Source organism: Mustela nivalis (assembly GCF_964662115.1).
Source record: "Mustela nivalis genome assembly, chromosome: 7".
Lineage (NCBI taxonomy): Eukaryota > Metazoa > Chordata > Mammalia > Carnivora > Mustelidae > Mustela > Mustela nivalis.
Window position 1 is genome coordinate 84,225,002 of NC_139026.1, and position 23,669 is coordinate 84,248,670.

Below are 23,669 nucleotides of genomic sequence, written 5' to 3' on the forward strand. Positions count from 1 at the left end.
CTCACCATGATATGGAGTTGAATATTAATTCCCCACTTCACAAGTTCACCCAAAGTCTTATATTCTGTCCTTACCCCACCCATTAAAAGCCAAGCCTCTTGGTTGTAGTTAAGCAGATGATTTCCTTTTAACTGCGGAAAAGTGGTGATTAAAGTGTAAGATGCACAAATTTTGTATTTATTTATGCAATCACAATGGGGAGTGGGGGTTGTGAGTATAATTGCTAATTACTTGAAATCTAGAAGACACAAATATGTTGAAGATGATTAGATGATCACCTCTCTTGCATGTTTTTCATTAATTTCTGATCTTTATATTTCTTTTTATATGCTATATTTTTTTGGATTTAATTTACCACACTTTTTATAATCTCTTGGTGCTTAGAGCATTGATTTTTAGTTTTTTTCTAATACATACATTTTAATACATACATTTAAAGCCAAAAAATTCTTTCTAAGCACATATTTAACTTTATTCTCCCAATTCTGATATTTCATGTTTTCATAACTCATAGTATCTTATAATTTCCATTATGACGTCTGCTTGATACATGGTTAGTTTTGAAGGGAAGTTCTTTCTTTCTTTTTTTTTTTAAGTTTTTAAAAAAAATTCCAGTTAGTTGGCATACAGTGCAATGTTAGTTTCAGGTATACAGTATAGTGATTCAACACTTCCATACAACAACCTTTGCTAATCACAGCAAGTGTGCTCCTTAGCCTCTGTCTTGTATTTCACCCATATCCCCATCCACCTTCCGTCTGATAACCATCCATTTGTTCCCTGTAGTTAAGAGTCTATTTCTTGAGTTACCTCTCTCTCTTTTTTCCCCTTTGCTTGTTTTGTTTCTTAAATTCATATATGAAATCATATAGTATTCATCTTTCTCTGACTTATTTCACTAACCATTATACTCTCTAGCTCTATCCATGTCATTGGAAATGACAAGACTTCATTCATTTGTTGGATGAATAATATTCCTTTGTATGTATATAATCTATGTATTTAGAGATATAGACATAGATATAGATATAGAAGGGAAAATATGCCAGTCTTCTTTATTCATTCATCAGTTTAAGACACTTGGACTGTTTCCATAATTTGGCCATTGTAGATAATGCTGCTATAAATAAATAAATACAGGAGTGCATGAATTTCTTCAAATGAGTATTTCTGTAATTCTTTGGGTAAGTACCAAGTAGGTGCAATTGCTGGATCCTAGGGTAGTTCTACTTTTAACATTTTGAGGAACCTCCATTCTGTTTCCCAGACTGGCTGCACCAGTTTAAATGTTCACTAATGGTGAAAGAGGATTCCCCTTTTTCCACATCCTCAACAACACCTATTGTTTTTTGTTTTGTTGATTTTAGCCATTCAGACTACTGTGAGGTGATATCTCATTGTGGTTTTGATTTGTATTTCCCTGATGGTGAGCATCTTTTCATGTCTATTTTGGCCATCAGTATGTCTTCTTTGGAAAAATGTCTATTCATGCCTTCTGCCCATTTTTTAATTGGATGATTTGCTTTTGGATGTTGAGTTTTATAAATTATTTATGTATTTTGGATACTAACCCTTTATCAGATATGTCATTTGCAAATATTTTCTCTTAAAGGGAAGTTTCTTAATATCTAAAAAACATACAATTTTTGTAGTTTTCTTTTTCTTTAAGAAACAAGGCGGAGGATCATAGGGGAAGGGGTTGGGGGATGGGGTAACTGGGTAATGGACATAGGGGTGGGTATGTATTATATTAAGCTCTGGGTATTGTGTAAGACTGATGAATCACAGATGTGTACCCTTCAAACAAACATTATATATGTTATTTCAAAAAAAAAAGAGCAATGGAAAAAAATCTAACTGAATTTCACTGTGCAGAAACAATATGCTTTGTATAATCTTAAACTTCTGAAATACTTTCATTTATTTCATAGTCTAGCACTGATGAGATTTTATAAACACTATATTTATATATATATTGAAGTTATTGGATATAAATTTCTATGTATATCAGGCCAACATGGTTAATCATGATATTTGTATTTTTATATCACTACTGGCTGCTTTGTCCATTTCTTCATTTATGGAATGAGGCATGTTAAGAACACTCAGTATGACTGGGGATGTGACTTTCCTTATAGTTCTATAATACTGTGTTTTTGTATTTCAAGACTGTTACATAGTGCACTTTATGTTCATGTTCAACTGGTCAGTTGAACATATGAAGTATCCTTTTTACCTTATAAGTCTACTATTTTGGGGGGGGGGGTTATCAATATAATATTATCTTCCATTTGTTCGTGGTTTCTGTGGCTCATATTTTTTTGCCTTTAACCTTTCTTACTTATCCTTATATTTTAGATGTTTTTTGTGCCTTTTTAAAAAATTTTTTTTAAGATTTGTATTTATTTGTTTGACAGAGAGATCACAAATAGGCAGAGGCAGAGGGGGAAACAGGCTCCCTGCTGAGCAGAAAGCCTTATGCGGGGCTCGATTCCGGGACCCTGAGAACATGACCTGAGCTGAAGGCAGAGGCTTAACCCACTGTGCCACACAGGCACCCCGGGCCTTTTGTTTTGTTTTGTTTTTAATAAACAACATATACTTGGGCTTTTTTTTTTCCCCCAGTGTGAAAAATTGTTTTTAAATTAGTACATTTATTCAATTTACATTAAATGTAATTTTCATATAAATGTGTTTAAATCTGCAGTGTTTCAAATTGGTTTCTATATTAGATTCCTACCTATTTGGTTTTGGTTTTTTCTCTTCCTCCTTTCTTACCTTTTTATTTAACTGAGTATTGTTTATTATTCAGTATTCTGCCTACTGTTTGTTTGGTATTTATATACTTTTTCTGTTCTCTTAGTGATAACACTAGAGATTATAATTTTAATTTTTACTGATATAGGAAATTAGTACTTTTACCACTTTCTGGATAATGTAGGGACACTAGAACAACTCTCATCTCCATTTACTCACTTTTGTTTTATATATACTGCTCTCATTATTCATTGCTTTGCTCTTTTTCAGACTTCTTAAGATAGAATCTTAGATCATTGGTTTTAAACTTCTTGTTTAATGTCAGTTTATAAAGCTATAAATTCTTTCTCTAAACTGCTTGAGTTGTGTCTCACAAATTTTCTTATGTTGAGTTTTCATTATCATTATCAAGTTAAAGGTGTTTTCTCATATTCTTGTGATTTCTTCTTTAATTTATGGCTTATATAGAAGTATAATATTTAATTTTGGGTTTTTTTTTTTTCCAAGTAGCTTTTAGTATTAGTATTATTGCTATAGTTATTCCTCATTTTAATCACATTCCATTGTTGTCAGAGAACATAAGTTTATATAAGTTTTTTTATTTAGTTAGTTTTTATTTATTTATTTTTTATTTTGAGAGAGTATGCTGTGAGCAGGGCAACGGACAGCGGAGTGGCAGAGGAAGAGAGAGAATCTTAAGCAGACTCCATGCCCACTGCAGAGCATGACATGGGCTCAGTCTCATGACCTTGAGATCATGACCTGAGCCAAAATCAAGAGGTGGATACTTAACCACCTCAACCACCTAGGCACCCCTATATAAGGTCTTTTAAACTTATCAAGACTTGTTTTAGCTTATGGTCTTAGTGACTATTTCATACACACTTGAAAACAATGTATGCTCTATTGATGGGTACAGTATTTATTAATAACAAGTCAAGGTATTTGACAGTGTTCAAGATTTTTGTATAGTTATGCTTTTCTGTATAATTATATTATGATTTCTTCAGAGATGAGTGTTAAAATCATCAAAAGTATGAATGTTTATATCTCCTTTTAGTTGTCAGTATTTGTTTTGTGTATTTTGAACCTCTGTTATTTGTTGCATATACATTTAGGATTATTACATTTTCTTGATAACTTAGCTTTTATTTTTTATTACAGAACATTCCTCTGACCTCTGATAATATCCCATCTCCTGAAGTCTCTTCACTGGTTTAATTTATCTACAGCAGCTTTCTTATGATTAATGTTTTCATGATATATCTTTTTCTATTCTTATGCTTTTCGTGTGTGTGTGTGTGTTTAAGATTTATTTATTTGAAAGAGAGAGAGAGCAAGAAGGAGCAGGAGGGACAGAGGGAGAGGGAGAGAGAATACCAAACAGATTCCACGCTGAACATGGAGCCTGACACAGGGCTTAATCTCACAACCTGGAGATCACAACCTAAGCTGAAACCAAGAGTCAGACAACTAACTGTATCACTTGGACACCCCATTTCATCTGTGGTTTTATATAGTTTCTTAAGGATAGCTTATACTTGAATCTTACTTCCTTTAATCTGTTTTTTTGTGCAATTATTTCCTTTTTATCAAGCATTCAGACCATTTACACTTTATGAAATTATTGATATGGTTGAATTTTGATTCTTAGCTTTTATTTTCCTGAAAATTTTATTTTGCCTTTATGTTTGAAAGATATTTTTGCTGGATATAAAATTGTTTCCGGGGTATTATCTGAGCAGTTTAAGATAATGTTTCATTGCCATCTGATTTGCATTTTTACTGACAGGAAGTCAGTTTTAATCATATTGTTTTGTGTGTGATGTGTTTTCTCTGACTACTTTTAAGGTATTCTCTTAATCATTGATTTTTATTTTGTTTAGGATGTGCTTTGTTGAGGTCTTCTTCGCTTTTCCTGCTTTGGGTTTATTTAGCTCTCTTGTTTGGTATTTTGCAAGAAATTTGGAAAGTTTTGGCAGTTATTCCTTCAAATTTTTTTTCTTTCCCCTCCTATTTTTCTGAGACTATGTTGGTTTTTTTTTTTCAAATTAACATATAATGTATTATTTGCCCCAGGGGTACAGGTCTGTGAATCATCAGGCTTATATATTTCAAGCACTCACCATAGCACATACCCTCCCCAATGTCCATAACCCAGCTGCCCTATCCCTACCTCCCCACCCCCAGCAACTCTCAGTTGGTTTCATGAGATTAAGAATCTCTTATGGTTTGTCTTCCTCCTGATCCCATCTTGTTTCATTTTTTCCTTCCTTACCCCCCACAACCCCCACCCTGCCTCTCAAATTCCTCATATCAGAGAGATTATATGATAATTATCTTCCTCTGAGACTATGTTTATTCAAATGTTAGACCATATACTGTCTCACAGGCTATAGAAGTTCTGTTCATTGTTTTTAGACCTTTTTTTCCTCCTGTGTATTTCATGGATGTTTCTATTATCCTGTTTCATTTTCTCTTATCCTGTTAAGCCCATCTAGTCATACTTTTTTATTTCAGATACTGTTTTCAGCTCTAGAAATTCTATTTGATTCTCTTTTATATCATCTCATTTTCCTCCTAATTGTGCTCAAAGTTTCCTTTAAATCTTTGCTAATATTTAATAAAAAAAAAATTTTATTCAGAAATGTTTAAAATTCTTTTCTAACTCCATTATCTTTATTACTTCTGGGTCTGTTTTTGTTGAAACTATTTTTGTCTTAGTTGTGGATCATGCTTCCTACTTTCTTTGTACATGCAGTAATTTTTTATTAGATATGAATATTGAGAATGTTACATTATTGAGTGTTTGGATTTTGGTGACTTTCAAGAAGATAGGACTTTGTTCTGGCATGCTTTTAGCTGACATATAGATTGTGACATACCATCCTTTAGAACGTTTTAAAGCTTTGTTATGACTGAGATAGATTAGCCTTTACTCTAGCACCAGTTTATCCCTACTCCTAAGGCATGGCTTTGTTTGGATTTCTACTGAATTTGCAGGGTATTTAATGAGTTTTCTCTATTTTGTGAATTGTTCAGTTATAACTCCTCATTAATTGTTCTCTCTGGGTTTTTCTTGCTGAGGTTTTAGAGTTCAAACTTACATATGCATAGTTTAGTATTCAGCAATCAGCTCTAGATATTCCCCTGCAGATTCATTGAGTTCTTTTTTTTCATTGCTCTTTCTTGCAAATTTGCTCTCAAATTCTATTTCTGCTGGTTTTACTGAACTCTGATCAGTTTCCTCAGCTTAGAAATCACTACGATCTCTTGAATTTATTGTCTCTGTGCTATAGTCTAGAGTGTCTGTGAAACTATGGGGCAGTGATTGAACTCACTTCCTTTGTTTTCCACATTTCAGTGATTATGTTGTCCAGTCTCTGAAAACAGTTGTTTTATACATACTGGTTTTATGATAGGAAGAGGACTACCAAAGTACTAATTACTGCATTATGGCCTTAGCAAAAGTTCTTTCCAGGCGTTTTTTCTTAGATTTTAGTTTTAAGCATATTTTTACCTCATAAAATATTTTTTTAGTATTTTATTCATTCATTATTTATTTTGATTTAAACCACATCTCTCTTTTCACATATTTTTCTTTATTACTGGTTTATAAAGGGTCAATTTTCTCAGTTTTCATTTGCCAGGTTTCCTTTTTAGTGAAGGGCAGTTTCTCTGTTTAAAGATTTAAGTTTGCCAAATATTTTCTTTCATCACTTAAAAAATGTCCATTGTCTTTTGGCTTCCATTATTTTATTTTATTTTATTACAAAGTCTGCTGTCAGTTTAGTTCGTAGTCCTTTTTAAGATTATCCTTTTTTTTTTTCTTCCTGTCTTTGCATTTAAGTTGGGGTTCTTTTGTATCTTTGCTTTTCAGGAATTTTATTCTTTTATTTTCATATTCCTACACATCTTTATTTCTCTTTATTATTTGGAGTGCTGCTTAAATCTATAGGTTAACTTCTTTAAATTGTTTTAGAAAATTCTTTGCCCTGTCTCTTCAAATACTGTTTCTGCCCATTCTCTTTCTTGATTCTCGGGAATTCCGATTATTCTTATGTTAGTACTTTTCACTGTATGTTCTCTGTCTTGTATGGGTTTTTCCCCCAACCTTTTGCCTCTTTATGCTTCCAAATTGTATTTTCTTCTACACTTATAGTTCATTCTTTTTTGAGTTGTATATAATCAGTCACTAAATTGAATTTTTCTTTTCAGTTTAGAATTTCTCTTTCATTCTTATAGTTTTCATTTATTTGCCAAATTTTTCAATCTCTTATTTCTTTGAATTTATTATCCATGATCATCAGAAATTCCATGTCTGATATCTTTGTTATTTGAATTTCCTATGGGCCTTTTTTCTTATTTATTGAACATAGTCTTTTTTTCTTCATATGCTTAGTTCTTGTTTATTGTTACCAAACATTCTTTTTCATGAGTTTTTTTGAACAATTGATCCTTTTCCTGCTGGACTTTTTCTCAGACTAGTGGCTTTAAATGTGAAAGAATCTTAATTCCAAAAACTAAATACAGTTATTTTGAAATATCCACATGAGAATGTTTAGAAATAAAAAGTGAACTAATAGTCCATGCATTTCTTTATTAGTACAGAAGTAACAAGGTAATACAATTAAGTGTCATAGACAATTTCAAGTTATATTTTCATTTTGTATAGTTATGTAGCATAAGATCACTTGATTCTTAGCCTGAAAAAGAACATTGACCATGGATCTTGGCTCATCTCTTCTCACATTTGTATCAAAAACAGTTTACAGATATGGAATACTGGAAAGCAAGTCAAATATCTGGGTTGAAAACTTGGGGAATACAACTTCACCAATTAAATATTTGATTTTATTCTAGATATAGATTTGCTCAGCAGCTAGCCAGGCAATGTCGCAGGCATGTCTGTAAACAGGAATACTGTGATTGTGTGCTGTTTAATGACAGAATTAATGACTTTTATAATTTTCAGATACTAATGAGCATAAGCACTATTTCTAGATACTTGCCATAGCTGTAAAATGATCAGAAAATATCTGTAATTCATATTGGTGACATATCCCTAGGTACTGCTACTACTACTTGTTTTTTTGTCTAACATTCAGCATTGAAGGAATTGCTAAAGAAATACCAAATTTTAGTTAGAGGTTAATGAGCATGAAGTTATCACTGTTTCCCTCCATTTAATTTCACAGATGCCCTCATTTCTTTCACAGACCATTTAGAAGTCTGTGGACCCGAGCTTAAGAATCCCTAATCTGAAATGATACCTTATTATTTAAGTACCTTAAACTTGTAGAAAGTTAAGTATTTTTGTCAATTAATTAAATAGCACATAATGATGTCTACATGGATTTTTAAAAGTACAAGTTTTAGGGGCACTAGGGTGGCTTATTCGGTTGAGCGTCCAACCCTTGATTTCGGCTCAGGGCATAATCTTAAGGTTGTGAGATCGAGCTCTGAGTCAGGCCCTGTGCTGACCATGGAGCCTACTTAAGATTCTCTCTCCCTCTCCATCTGCCCCTCCCCCATCCACTTTCCATCTCTCTCTTTTTTTTTATTTTTAAGATTTTATTTATTTATTTGACAGACAAAGATCACAAGTAGGCAGAGAGGCAGGCAGAGAGAAAGGAGGAGGAATCAGGCTCCCTGCTGAGCAGAGAGCCTGATGTGGGGCTCCATCCCAGGACCCTGGGATCATGACCTGAGCCAAAAGCAGAGGCTTTAAGCCACTGAGCCACCCAGGCACCCCTCCATCTCTCTTTTTTTAAAAAAGGAGAAAAAGATTCCTTCTCTCTCTCTTTCTCTTTCCCCCTCCTCCCTTATTCCCTCCCAACCCTCTCTCTCTCCCTCTCTCTCTCTGTAAATAAATAAAAATTATATAGTTTTATAGTAGGTGTGACTATTTTTTTTTTTAAGATTTTATTTTGACAGGGAGAGATCACAAGTAGGCAGAGCAGCAGGCAGAGAGAGGGGGGTAGCAGACTTCTCAATGAGCAGAGAGCCCAATGCGGGGCTCGATCCCAGGACCCTGAGATCATGACCTGAGCTGAAGGCAGAGGCTTAACCCACTGAGCCACCCAGTGCCCTGCATGACTGTTTTTAAAGGAATAGAGTAGTTCTTTCAAATGTCAGAATTAAGCATAATCATTTCTTAATTACAGTTTTGGAAAGACATTGTTGATGATAATGAAGTACGTGACCTCATTTCTGACAGAAACAAGTCTCATGGTAAGACAGTAAGAAAAATTTTAAATAACTTTGAAATATCAATAATAATAAATGAAATATCAATTTAAGTAAAATATATGTGTTCTATTATAGAAGGTACATCAGGAGAATGGATTTGGGAATCTTTATTTCATCCACCTCGAAAGCTGGGCATTAATGATATTGAAGGACAACGGGTACTTCAGATTGCAGTGATTTTGCGAAATCTTTCCTTTGAAGAGGGCAATGTTAAGCTCTTGGCAGCTAATCGTACCTGTCTTCGTTTCCTATTACTTTCTGCACATAGTCATTTTATTTCTCTAAGGCAATTAGGCCTTGACACGTTAGGAAATATTGCAGCTGAGGTAAGCATGTGATAGTAACTTAAAACAGTTTTGATAGTTAGCAATGATATTTTCTTTAAATTTTTAGTATGTAGCATTATTGTATCGCTATACTTAGAGAATATGAAAGGCTTACATATAGTTTTGCCTAACTATGGTATCACACACATTTTCGGAAAAAATATTTGAAATGATGCTCCAGATTTAGTGATGGCTATTCCCACAGTAAATTTTTAAAAACTTGGGCAACACTGTTAAAAAAACATTAAAAAAACATTAATTTTTATTAAATTTGAAATATACAGCATTGAAGAGGGCTACCTCAATAGTGTCCTTTCCATTTTCCAGCTTCTGTTGGACCCTGTCGATTTCAAGACTACTCATCTGATGTTTCATACTGTTACAAAATGCCTAATGTCAAGGGATAGGTTTTTAAAGATGAGGGGTAAGTACTTACTTAATTTTCTCATTGTATAATATGCACAGACTTTTTATCATCTATTAAAAAAATAAATATGTGTTTGTGTGTGTACGCTTTTCAGGCATGGAAATTTTGGGAAATCTTTGCAAAGCAGAAGATAATGGTGTTTTGATTTGTGAATATGTCGATCAGGACTCATACAGAGAGATCATTTGTCATCTCACTTTACCTGATGTGCTGCTCGTGATCTCAACACTCGAGGTGCTATATATGCTCACAGAAATGGGAGATGTTGCTTGCACAAAAATTGCAAAAGTAGAAAAGAGCATAGGTAAGATTAACATTTATTTTCTTTATTGAGGAAAAAATATTTAATGGGGTGCTAGATTATATCACAATTGGTATTTGGGGTTTACTATTATTTTGAGGAGTCATTACCCTTTCAGACACACACGTTTGTGTTATTCATTCCACCTGTTTTAGATTAGCAAGAAACTTCTGTCATATAGGGACCAGGATGTTTGTGGCTATCAATAACTCCTCTTCCTTTCTTTATTTCTGTTACTACTTATCAAATCCAACCAAACAACCAACAAAATTGCTGTAACTCTGAGGAGCAAGTCTTTCTGTTTCAAATGGTCAGCTGCTACTATTAAGCAAATGAAGCTGAGTGAAAAAGTTTCCTTGTTATTCCTAGAAGTTGCTGGTAATGATATTATTCTTAAAATGAATCAACTTACCATCTCTTTAGTGGGTTGTCAGTTTTAAGCACAATTATGAAAGTATGCTAATATTTACTCATTGATTAGAATGATTTCTATCTTGGGTACAAATACTAAAACCAGAGTAAACAGAGATTTAGCTTGAAATTATTAATGAGAAATTAAGATGTCACTTTCCATATCAACGGTTCCTAAATCTGGCTACACATCGGAATCAGTTGGGAAACTTTTCAAAAATAAAGATACCTAATTCCCATCGCAGAGCTACTAAATTAGTCTTCAGAGATTGAGCCTAAAAATCTTTTTCAAAGATCCACAGATATTCTGATGTACAGTGATTCAGGGACTGCCATCTGAGAAGCAGTTATTCTGTATAGCATATGTTTTTCAGCAATGTAATTGTTTGATAATATTACTAATAACTATTGGTTTTTAATTTATTTTAGACATGTTAGTGTGTCTGGTTTCTATGGATATTCAGATGTTTGGTCCTGATGCACTAGCTGCAGTAAAACTCGTCGAACATCCAAGTTCCAGTCATCAAGTTTTATCTGAAATTAGGCCACAAGCTGTAGAACAAGTCCAAACCCAGACTCATGTAGCATCTGCCCCAGGTTAGTGTTTTTACATAATGTTTTTCATTATGAATACTGGTATGTAAGATTTAATACTAAAGATAAATGTAAATGTGCAGTACAGGGAACTGATACTAAAATAGTGGAATAGGCTAAAGCAGAACTTGAATATGAGCTTTAATTTCTTAGATATTCTACATTCCAGGACCAGTAGGACCAAAGTAAGCACAGAGGAAGAATAGAATAATAGATTTTAAAGAAAATTTTTTTTCAAGGAGTGTGAGGGATTAGATATTTACAATTGTGAGAGCAATATGAAGTGCCCTGATGAACTTATTATTTGCAATTTTGGTCACTGGAAATTGATATGCCAAGAATAAGTTAATCATATATAACCTTATAATTCTCCAGCTGGTCATCCAAGTACATAACTATAATACCTCCTAATACTTGAACCAAAAACCACAGAATCAGAGCCTTGAATCAGACACACATGTCTGGGTACCTGCACTTGTGGACCCTTCTTAAGGTCCCTTGGGTCAATTCTGTTTAACTCAAATGTCTTTCATTAGAATTCATAGCTATCTAATAATGAGCATTCTCTTCAGTCCTTGGACTTCTTTCTCCTGGCTTGTTATAAGTCGTCATTTTTATATTTTAGCACTCTCAGCCTTTTTGGGTGTGCTTTCTCTACCTTAATTTGTCTTAACAAAACAATCCATTTTTCACCTCAAGTGCTCTTTTCCACCTCCCACCATTCCCATTTTTTAATGGAGGATACTCTTTTAATAGAGGATATTCTTCTCAGTTGATCTTATTACCTCTCACTTGCAATTAATATGGAAGCCATGTGGCATGTTTTTCTTCAACTTCTTAACCCTTCACTTATAAACTTATTAGCATCTGAACTCATTTTCCTTCAACATCCACTTGTCTTCAGAGATGTCACCTTCTGAATATGTGCTCTAAATATCAGTCTCTTCATTCCTGTATCTCAAGCCTCTTTTTCTTTACCTCCTTCTTCCCTTCAGCCTAGAAATACATTTAGATCATCAACCTCCCTCACTATACTTAATTCAAGAATCTCATTATTTTTTACCTTTAACTACTGTGTCCATTTGATCCCCAAATCTTGTTGAGTCTTCCTAAATACCCTGGCTTCTTCAGTTGCCAGTGCCGTGTCTCAGTTCAGACTTCCATCACATCTCCCAGCTCTTTTTCTCCTGTCATTTAATCATGATCTCAGTCTCTCCTCTAACTCATAGAATCACAATTATATACTCTATTCACATGAAAGGTATGTAATATGTATCACATATTTTATTGATTTCCACTATGTCCTTCTGAAGTGTATGGTAGAGTTGTATCATATGGGTATTTCACTTCCTTGGTGTCAACTAACAGGATTGGACAAACAATGAAGCATGAAAAAGATAGGTAATTTTGACTACCCTACTCTATAACTTTAACCCACAGGTAATAACATACTGGCGAGTCAGTGGTCAAACAATAATGTTTTCTCAGCCTTGACAAAGAAATGAAACAGTTCTTTTTACCAGTTAAGTGGATAGTAGGGGTATATTTCTATAATCAGAGAAGAAATTAAAGATTAAATTAACTGAGGGCTGTAGAGAAACTCTGTTCAACCAAGAGTTAGAGGAATTAATAAATTGTCAGTGATACACTGAAATAAAATGGGCCATTTGAAGAATATTTAAGGGTAATTTTGATGGAAACTACTGATTTTGTCTCCTCACTGACCAGTGACCTCAACAAATAAACCCATCCCCTCAAATAAGATTTGGCCCTCGTTTGGCAAATGAACAAAATTAAACGTTTAAAGTTTGTAACTTGTATGGCATATATATATATATATATATATAGTAATTCATTTATAGAGGTGGGAATAAGCCTCTAAGGACCTAAAAATTCACTTTTGAACCAGTGAGCATTTTATTACTTGCTCATCGTGAATGATAACTTTTAATTGTTCTATTAGTTATCATTTATAGTTTGTCCCCACCCCCATCATTTGTTTAATACTGTTTTCTTATGAAATGGTTGTCTTCAGAAGTTTTGCTCACTTCCTATCACGATGAAAACTTAAGTAACCTTTCACCTGCTTTTAGTTTGACATCTAAATTTCTTCATTATAATTTGAATAGTTGTAAGTAAGATTTTTTATGTATATTAAATTGACATTTTAAAATAAAAAGTACTTTTTGTATCCAGTGGAATCTTAATATTTGCCATCATACATTTTAAATACACAGACACTAATTTTATGGTACCTTCTTTCTCCTTGAACTCATATCCACCACTCTATCTGTACTTATCACCTATAAATGTAGACATTTTAATTTAACTTTTTCAGTTTCGTGTTACTCTATAAAGTTTTAAGTATTTAAAATTTTATCATTGTAAGTTTTAGAAATAAGCAATACATGAAACAACAGTACATGACGAAGTAGCTATTGGAAGTTCATCTCTTAATGAGGTGGTTCTCTGGAAAGTGTTCTCCAGTGTATCCCAAAATGAATGTTTTTTTATTGCTAGAGTGAAACTGGGTTCAACATCAATTCTACCTCCATTTTTCCTTTTTATAGATTTAATTTGAAAATCTAGTTTACATCAATAAATAGCTAAGGATAGAATTTATAGTTCTTTGAACTTCAGAATTATCCAAAATTCTTAAAATTATATTTAATGATCTTCTGTCAACTTGAGTTCTTTGATGTGTTGAAATCAAAGAATTAATATATGACTCATAAAAGAATATGTTGCCCGGTCATTACATTTACTTTTAAGTTTTACAGGAAATATGTAAAAAAGATACTAATTAGATTGACTATAAAATATACCTGCTGACTTGTGCTTAGATGCACCATGTTTAACCTGATATAGTTAAGAAATATAAACCAGCAGTTCTCAAACTTAAGTGTGCCTCAGAATTGACTGGTGGGCTCACACACTGATTTCTAGGCTCCATACCCTGAATTTCTGATTCAGGTGGACCAGAGAATTTTAATTTCTAAACAAGTTCCCATGAGATGCTGATGCTGCAGGTCAGGGGACTATACTTTGAGGACCACTAGATTAGAAAAATTGAAATATTCAAGACCAGTACAGTTTTTGAAAATGTACTTTAATCATGTGCTTTGAGTACTTTTTTGTAAAAACCTTAGAACTGCAGATTTCTCCCATTCAGCTACAGAGAAGGTCTCCCATATAACCTAACTGGTAAAGTTAGTCTTCATTATCAAAAGTCTTTTGCTTTAATCAGTCTCACTTTTCATTACTTAAAAAAGGTCCAACTTTATTTTTCATTCCAAGAAAGTATGGTTAATAGGTGTCCCCATGACACCTTCCTTACTTCACAATTCTAAGACAGTTAAACGAGTCGTGATCATGTCATCTGAATGAAATAAGATGCCACCACCTTCAGTATTTCTTTAAAAAATTTTCTGTGCCTTACTTATACAAGATTCTGACTCAAAAGTAACACCTTTTTTTGACAGTAGATAGAAAATAGAGGAGCAAAGGACATTAAGCAAAAATTGTCATCACTTTATATCTGAATTCAGAATATACCAAAGGGCCAGAATACTCCTTTTCTCATGCCCAATATTGCCCTTAACTATAATATATAAAACATCATAAAATATAGATAGGAACCCCTACCATAATACCTTGGTTAAACGAAGCTTTGTGGATTCTAATGATTCTAATTCTCCCTTTGGTGTCCTAGAGGTTTTTACCTCTCGCCATCATCATCATTGTCATCGTCATCATCATCATCATCATCATGCTGACAGTTATATAGTGGTAACTATGTGCCAGGCATTGTTTTAAGTGGCTTATATGTAAACTCCTCTAATCCTCATAATGACCTAGGAGGTCAGTGTACTTATTTTCCCCATTTTATAGACAGGTTAATTAACTTGCCCATGGTTACACAGCTAGTAAGTGCTGGACCTCTATCTAGAACCAGCCATTCCTACTTGAGAGCTATGCATTTAACCATACCTGCGTTGCTATAAAGGATGGATGAAAGTTAAGACTTTCTGTTCCAAAATGGGAGAAGAGCAGTTTTAGAAAGGAGTATATACAGAAGTTGAGCATCTGGGAAGTGATTCCTTTAAAGATTTTTGTTTATTTATTTTGAGAGAGAGAGAGTTGGGGGAACAGAGGCAGAGGGAGAGAGAGAATCTCAAGCAAACTCCCTGCCGAGTGCTGAGCTTGTCTCAGGACTCAGTCTCAGGGCTCCATCCCACAATCCCATGACCCCAAAATCATGACCTGTTCCAAAATCAAAATTCAGATACTCAACCGACTGAACCACCCAGGTGCCCCTGGAAATTGATTCCTTTTAAAGTATAAGTACCTTTGAATCACTTGGAATGAATCTTTAGGTGTCTTTCCCAAGGGCAGTGCTTCTCAGTTTGTAGCCACTTTTATAGTAATTCTGTGTTTCTAGTTTATCGTCTTAATTTAATTTAATAACGTCTTTATACGTTATTCATAAAATTTTTATAATTTCAACATAATTACTGATATTTCACTCAACTGGTCATTAATTGATTCAGGAGATTTCAGTCCGAATGGATTATATTCTCTCATAGTACAATTGATGAAGAAAAACAAGGAAGATTTCCAAGTGGGTTAAGGCCCTGCTCGGATATTTTCTGTAATGGCGTTACCAAGTTAGGAGAAGAAAAGATAAGCTGGGGTTGCACCAGGAAAATAGTTTTGATTGTAATTATTTTGTTCTGTTAAGAAATAACATGTCATAGTATGTATGTATCTGAAATATGACAGACCTGGATTCAAATCCAGTACCCGGCTGTATACAGCTCTGCCATTTCCATCATGTGTTCCTTTGTAAACTTAATCTCTGAGCTTTATTTTTTTCATTAGCAAAATGGGGATAATTAAATTTAGGCCTATAAATAAGATTAAAACAAAGAATATTTTATAAATGTAAATAGCTTAATACAACGTAAATGTTCAATAAGTGACTGCTATTAGCTTTTATCCCAGTGAAAGCTTGGGGTTTCATCAAACATTAGTCGGGATGGCTTTTGATCATTCACAGATTTGACTGTGCTGTGGAGCTCCTTGGGTTCTAGTAATTTTAGAAATACATTTGTTCTGTTTGAGGATTCTGAGCTTTGCTAAAATGTTATTTGAAAAAAATAGTGGGTACATTTTATAAGTTTAAAAACTATAAAATAATGCTGATGAAGCAGTATAATTTTTAGTTTTAAAAATATGTAAATCATCATAATATGGCTAAGTATATTATCATATTTTTATGTTTTTATTAGTTCTTTTATACATAGCAGAAGAAAACATTTATTTTTCTACAGATTTGATCCACTTGTTAGAAAATAATAGATGATCTAACTTATTCATCGGACTTGAATTGTTTTAAAATATATCATAAGTAAAATCTCAGAAATTGGTATATGTTTTAAGATTAATAACTAGTACATTTTTACTCAGTCATCTTGCCTCTCTCAGGACAAAAGGTGTACTGGAAAACTATTATTACAACAGATTTTTTTTTTCCCCCAGAAAAATAATCTTATGAAAATTCTTTCTTGAATGTAGGACTTTAAATTAGTTCATACTTTTTGTTCACCTTTTCCCAGAAGTGTTATATATGCCACTTGCAGAGTTAATATTAATCTTTTAAACTCAGAAGTGAAGTGATTATTTCTGATACTGTCTTCTTCTATAACTAAACTGATTCTTATTTACTGATGTGTTGCACTGTGTGACCTTGGGCTGGTTATTTTAATCACTTTGAGTCTCAGTTTCCTTATGTGTACCCATCTCACAGAAGAATTAATATAAATAAAAGCATTTAACTCAGTATCTGACCCATGGGAAAAAGAGTTTATATTAGCTGTATAATCCATATTATTGTTAGTACTTGAATGATAGTAAAGAGTTTATATAAAGCTTCAAAGACAGTGCCTGGTATGATATGTGCTCCATTTTAAGTTTCTTTCCCAAATTTGTGTATTTTCATTATGTTTATATCCCTTTTTGAAAGGTAGTCTTTGTGAATATTAATTGTTTCAGTGTCCATGAACTAAAATGGCATATAGTGACTAAGTGTGTACAAATGATGTAGCTAATGTATTTTTTTCTTTAGCTTCCAGAGCAGTTGTAGCACAGCATGTTGCTCCACCTCCAGGAATAGTGGAAATAGATAGTGAGAAGTTTGCTTGTCAGTGGTAAGTGGTTTATTTCTATTAAGGCTTTATCCTTGGGAAGAACAAAGCAAAAGAGAAAAGGAAATGTATTTCAACAGTCATCCAGAATGTTTTATTCTGTATTTCTTTTTAGTAAGAGTAGAATATCATTTATACAGAGAATGGACAATGTAAAATCATTTCCCCTGCATTTTAGAATAATTTAAAAGAAAAATATGTTTATCAGAATCTCCAGAATTAAATTACACCATTTAACTTCTTTTCAGAGTAAAATTTATGTTAAAACGTTATCTTTGACTTTGTAGAAAATAGAATTTGTCAGATTACAGGATTTTTATTTCTTAAATTAATATTTTATTAAAACTGAACTGGACTGTCTTTAAAACAATAAAACAGATTTTGTTGTTAAAAGTCTCTCTTTTTCATCACAAGCAATACTTCTTGTTCATTGATAGTTAATTTTTCTTTTTTCAGAGTAATGGGGGAAATGAGTTAAATGATACAACAGCTAGTGAGTTTACATGGAAATAAGCAACTTGAAAAATATTTTATTGAAAAGACTGACTAGTCACATATCAGCCACTTCCTGAAAAAATAAACTGTAGACTTGGTTAGATTTCATTTTCTCATGGATGGTAGCTTCCACAGAGTTATGAATTCCAATTTAAATTCTTTAGAAGATTAATAGATTGAATAGAAAAGATCACTTTCTGATGATGTATTACTTTAAAAATTTTCTTTCTCTGATCCCTTTTCTCCCATTCTCTAACATGATTTGTCTCCCATTCCATGTTCCTGTCATTCTGTGTTCCATATTTTTGGTACTTTCATGTCTTTGTTCCTGTGGCAGTTTTCTCTAGACTTTTCCACTTCGCTTAAAATCAGGTGTATGGTTTTAAATATCTCTAATTATTTTCTTTTTCCTCACCTTATATATTTTTATACCTTATACTTAATGAATCACTTCCAGTAATACTTGGAAATGTCTATCTTCTACATTAAAACCAAAAAAAGTTTTTGTATCTAAGCCTTTTGAAAACTCAGTACTCAAAGAATTATGAAAGTTGGAAAAAGTATGTACCACATGCACAGTAAAATGTGTGTGTGTGTGTTAGGTATGGATTTAGTCTTCTAAAGCCCATTTGTACATTTCTGCTAGTTCTAGTGAGGAGGGAGAGAATCATTTTAAAATTAAATAATCATAAGTATTATTTGATTCAGTTTATATAAACAGCTATAAGTTGGCCTGTTACATGTATAGTAAGTCCTAGAAAAGAATCCTATGATGATATTCGGCCTCCAGTCCTAACTGATATAGATGGAAGTCACTATATGAAAAAGACAAACTGAAGTTTGAATTAATTTGTACTGCATTATGAATAGAAATTTCTGAAATGGGGGAATGAAAGTGTGAGGTGTGGGAGAAGTATGATTGTCTTAAAGAGTAGTTGAAAGCTTAGGTAAGTTTTTTTTCTTAAGGATTTGCTCAAAGAGACAACAAAAGTTTAATTTTAGTTCAGTTTTTCTTCCATTTTCCACGTCTCCAATGGAAATAGCTCATCATTGGGAATTTCTATTATATTTTAATTATTGCAAGACAGGAAATTTAGTAGATATTGACTGAATGAAACTTATTTGTTGTAGAATATTTGTTGACAACAGACCAACCCAGTTCTCACTGGGGTGTGAATATAGTTTTTATATTTGTTGTTAATCATTTTTTTAATACTAAAATAAATGTGATTAAGTGGTCAATCTCCTTTTGTTTAGTTTCATCAGTCTAAAACCTAGCATGCATTTTCGCTAATAACATGATAGTGACATTTGATAAACAGGCATAAATATTATTTTATAATACATTGCCTTCAAATGGTTTTACTATATTTAGTATGAACTCTCCTATAATATACTGCATAATGCCATTTATTTTTCTTTTTTTTAGGCTAAATGCTCATTTTGAAGTAAATCCAGATTGTTCTGTCTCTCGAGCAGAAATGTATTCTGAGTACCTCTCAACATGCAGTAAATTAGCTCGTGGTGGAATCCTAACTTCAACTGGATTTTATAAATGTCTTAGGTAGGATGCATAGTAGTTAACTTTAAACAAAGTTAATCCATATCATGAACATCTCTTGCTCTTTAGAGAAAATACCAACCATTGTCTAATTTGAAATATTTCTGCTACTTGAAGTTTCATCTTGGCTAGGTTGTTGTGAGATTTTGGAAATCAAACCTGGTATTTGTGTTTGAACAGTATGAGGCTTATCAAAGAAGGAGAAGGGAGAAACTTTTTTCTACCCACTTTATTGTGTTAAAGACATGACTTTTGTCCTTTTAAATCTTGAATAATAGTCTGTAACTAATACTCTTCAAATATCGAGGCTTTTGGTATTATGCAAAGTTCATAAAATAGACACTACGTAGAAGCAGCTTTTTTGTTAATTATCTAGGGTATAAACTTTTTTAAAACCTAACAATGTTAATATATAATGATTTTTAAAATTGGAGAACTGATGTTTTATATTTTTTCCTTGCTTCCCACCTTTGCAGAATAGAACTGTATGAATCATACTGGTTCGTACATTTGTAGTAGTAAATATACTACTGCTGTTAATGTAAACATTGTTAGAAGTCTGTTTTTTGCTTGTGTGCTCGTTAAGAAAACTAAGTGTGTGTGTACTTTACAGAACGGTCTTTCCAAACCATACAGTGAAGAGAGTGGAGGATTCCAGTAGCAACGGGCAGGCACATATTCATGTCGTGGGAGTAAAACGGAGGGCTATACCACTTCCCATTCAGATGTACTATCAGCAGCAACCAGTTTCTACTCCTGTTGTTCGTGTTGATTCTGTTCCTGATGTATCTCCAAGTCCTTCACCTGCAGGTATTAATTTTTGAGTTTTAAATATATCTAATTTGGGGCACCTGGGTGGCTCAGTGGGTTAAGCCGCTGCCTTCGGCTCAGGTCATGATCTCAGGGTCCTGGGATCGAGTCCCACATCGGGCTCTCTGCTCAGCAGGGAGCCTGCTTCTCTCTCTCTCTCTCTCTCTACCTGCCTCTCCATCTACTTGTGATTTCTCACTGTCAAATAAATAAATAAAACCTTTAAAAAAAAAATAATAAAATAAATATATCTAATTTAACAAAAAAGCAAAATGAAACTGTATATTTTATAAATTTAAAATGTATAATTTTCCTTTATGTTTCCAGTAGCATATTTTGCTTATTCTGTTACTTTTACTGTATTTAATATGATGCAAAGTTGTTAGATGTTAATTTCTTAAAGTAATTTTTTCTTGTATTAACTAATACAATGCCTATACGCAGTTTTCAGTCATTTCATTATGAATTTTGACTTTTTCCCTCCTTTTTTCAGGAATTCCTCATGGACCACAAACTGTAGGAAACCATTTTCAGAGGTCTTCTGTTACCAGCCAGTCTTCAAATTTGACTGCAACACAAATGTCTTTTCCAGTACAAGGTGTTCATACTGTGGCACAGACTGTTTCAAGAATTCCACCAAATCCTGCAGTTCATACCCACCAGCAACAAAATGCTCCAGTGACTGTCATTCAGAACAAAGCTCCAGTTCCTTGTGAGGTCGTTAAGGCTACAGTAATCCAGAATTCTATATCCCAGACAGCAGTTCCTGTTAGCATTGCTGTGGGAGGAGGAGCTGCTCAGAGTTCTGTGGTTCAGAATCACAGTACAGGGCCACAGCCTGTTACAGTTGTAAATTCCCAGACATTGCTTCATCATCCATCCGTAATTCCACAACAGTCTTCATTACACACAGTGGTACCGGGACAGATACCTTCTGGCACTCCTGTGACAGTAATTCAGCAAGCTGTCCCACAGAGTCATATATTTGGCAGAGTACAGAACATACCAGCATGTACTTCTACAGTTTCACAGGGTCAACAGTTAATCACCACATCACCCCAGCCTGTGCAAACTTCATCTCAACAGACATCTGCTGGTAGCCAGCCGCAAGACACTGTTATCATAGCACCTTCACAGTATGTGACAACTTCCGCATCCAATATTGTCTCAGCAACTTCAGTACAGAATTTTCAGGTAGCTACAGGACAAATGGTTACCATTGCGGGTGTCCCAAGTCCACAACCCTCAAGGGTAGGGTTTCAGAACATTGCACCAAAACCTCTCCCTTCTCAGCAAGTTTCATCAACGGTGGTACAACAGCCCATTCAACAACCACAGCAGCCAGCCCAACAAAGTGTAGTGATTGTAAGCCAGCCAGCTCAACAAGGTCAGACTTATGCACCAGCCATTCACCAAATTGTTCTTGCTAATCCAGGAACTCTTCCAGCTGGTCAGACAGTTCAGCTAACTGGGCAACCAAACATAACTCCATCTTCCTCACCATCACCTGTCCCAGCTACTAATAACCAAGTCCCTACTGCCATGCCATCTTCTTCCACCCCTCAATCACAGGGACCACCTCCTACTGTCAGTCAGATGCTATCTGTGAAAAGGCAGCAACAGCAGCAGCATTCACCAGCACCCTCACCACAACAGGTACAAGTACAGGTTCAGCAGCCCCAACAAGTACAGATGCAAGTTCAACCACAGCAGGCAAATGCGGGTGTTGGTCAGCCTGCTTCTGGTGAGTCAAGTCTGATAAAACAGCTGCTGCTTCCAAAGCGTGGTCCTTCGACGCCGGGTGGTAAGCTAATTCTCCCAGCGCCACAGATTCCTCCCCCTAATAATGCAAGAGCTCCTAGCCCTCAGGTGGTATACCAGGTGGCCAATAACCAAGCAGCAGGTTTTGGAGTGCAGGGGCAATCTTCAGCTCAGCAGCTATTGGTTGGGCAGCAAAACGTTCAGTTGGTCCAAAGTGCAATGCCACCCACAGGGGGAGTGCAAACTGTGCCCATCTCGAACTTACAAATATTGCCAGGCCCACTGATTTCAAACAGCCCAGCAACCATTTTCCAAGGGACTTCTGGCAACCAGGTAACCATAACAGTTGTGCCAAATACAAGTTTTGCAACTGCAACTGTGAGTCAGGGAAATGCAACTCAGCTCATTGCTCCAGCAGGAATTACCATGAGTGGGACGCAAACAGGAGTTGGACTTCAGGTGCAAACACTTCCAGCCACTCAGACATCTCCAGCTGGACAATCATCCTGTACTACTGCTACTCCCCCATTCAAAGGTGATAAGATCATTTGCCAAAAGGAGGAGGAAGCAAAAGAAGCAACAGGTTTACATGTTCATGAACGTAAAATTGAAGTCATGGAGAACCCGTCCTGCCGACGAGGAACCACGAACACCAGCAATGGGGATACAAAGGAAAATGAAATGCAGGTGGGAAGTCTTTTAAATGGGAGAAAGTACAGTGACTCAAGTCTACCTCCTTCAAACTCAGGGAAAATTCAAAGTGAGGCTAATCAGTGCTCACTAATCAGTAATGGGCCATCATTAGAATTAGGTGAGAATGGAACATCTGGAAAACAGAACTCAGAGCAAATGGATATGCCGGATATCAAAAGTGATTTGAAAAAACCTCTAGTTAATGGAATCTGTGATTTTGATAAGGGAGATGGTTCTCATTTAAGCAAAAACATTCCAAATCACAAAACTTCCAATCATGTAGGAAATGGTGAGATATCTCCAGTGGAACCACAAGGGACTTTAGATGCCACTCAGCAAGATACTGCCAAAGGTGATCAACTAGAAAGAATTTCAAATGGACCTATATTAACTTTGGGTGGTTCACCATCTGTGAGCAGTATACAGGAGGCTCCAAATGTGGCAACACAGCAGTTTAGTGGTACTGACTTGCCTAATGGACCTCTAGCTTCAAGTTTGAATTCAGATGTGCCTCAGCAACGCCCAAGTGTAGTTGTCTCACCGCATTCTACAACCTCTGTTATACAGGGGCATCAAATCATAGCAGTTCCCCACTCAGGATCAAGAGTGTCCCATTCTCCTGCCCTATCATCTGACGTTCGGTCTACAAATGGCACAGCAGAATGCAAAACTGTAAAGCGGCCGGCAGAGGATACTGATAGGGAAACAGTCGCAGGAATTCCAAATAAAGTAGGAGTTAGAATTGTTACAATCAGTGACCCCAACAATGCTGGCTGCAGTGCAACAATGGTTGCTGTGCCGGCAGGAGCAGATCCAAGCACTGTAGCTAAAGTAGCAATAGAAAGTGCTGTTCAGCAAAAGCAGCAGCACCCGCCGCCATACGTACAGAATGTGGTCCCACAGGTAAGTCACCCTGCTCTCAACGATTCTCTTAAAGAGTTCTCACTTGTAAATAGGATTGTAGGGGACTGTCCACCGTTGTTCGACACCTTATCTTGAAAAAGATAATTGTGTCAGCTCACCAGTGTACTCGGGCTCTCCAGCTCCTGTTTTTCAGTGTTTTGTTTTGTTTTGT

At 34.8% G+C, this 23,669-nt stretch overlaps 1 protein-coding gene across 1 annotated transcript in view; it reads left to right on the plus strand.

Moving 5' to 3' along the window:
* Positions 1-23,669, plus strand: part of ARID2 (AT-rich interaction domain 2) — a 162,505-nt gene that overhangs the window by 91,121 nt on the left and 47,715 nt on the right. Inside the window, exons 7-15 of the mRNA XM_082742296.1 lie at positions 8,925-8,991; positions 9,085-9,335; positions 9,663-9,759; positions 9,857-10,066; positions 10,904-11,071; positions 17,196-17,277; positions 19,199-19,333; positions 19,944-20,140; positions 20,634-23,497. Of these exons, the coding sequence (XP_082598422.1) occupies positions 8,925-8,991; positions 9,085-9,335; positions 9,663-9,759; positions 9,857-10,066; positions 10,904-11,071; positions 17,196-17,277; positions 19,199-19,333; positions 19,944-20,140; positions 20,634-23,497 (4,071 nt within the window). The remainder of the gene's footprint in view (positions 1-8,924; positions 8,992-9,084; positions 9,336-9,662; positions 9,760-9,856; positions 10,067-10,903; positions 11,072-17,195; positions 17,278-19,198; positions 19,334-19,943; positions 20,141-20,633; positions 23,498-23,669) is intronic.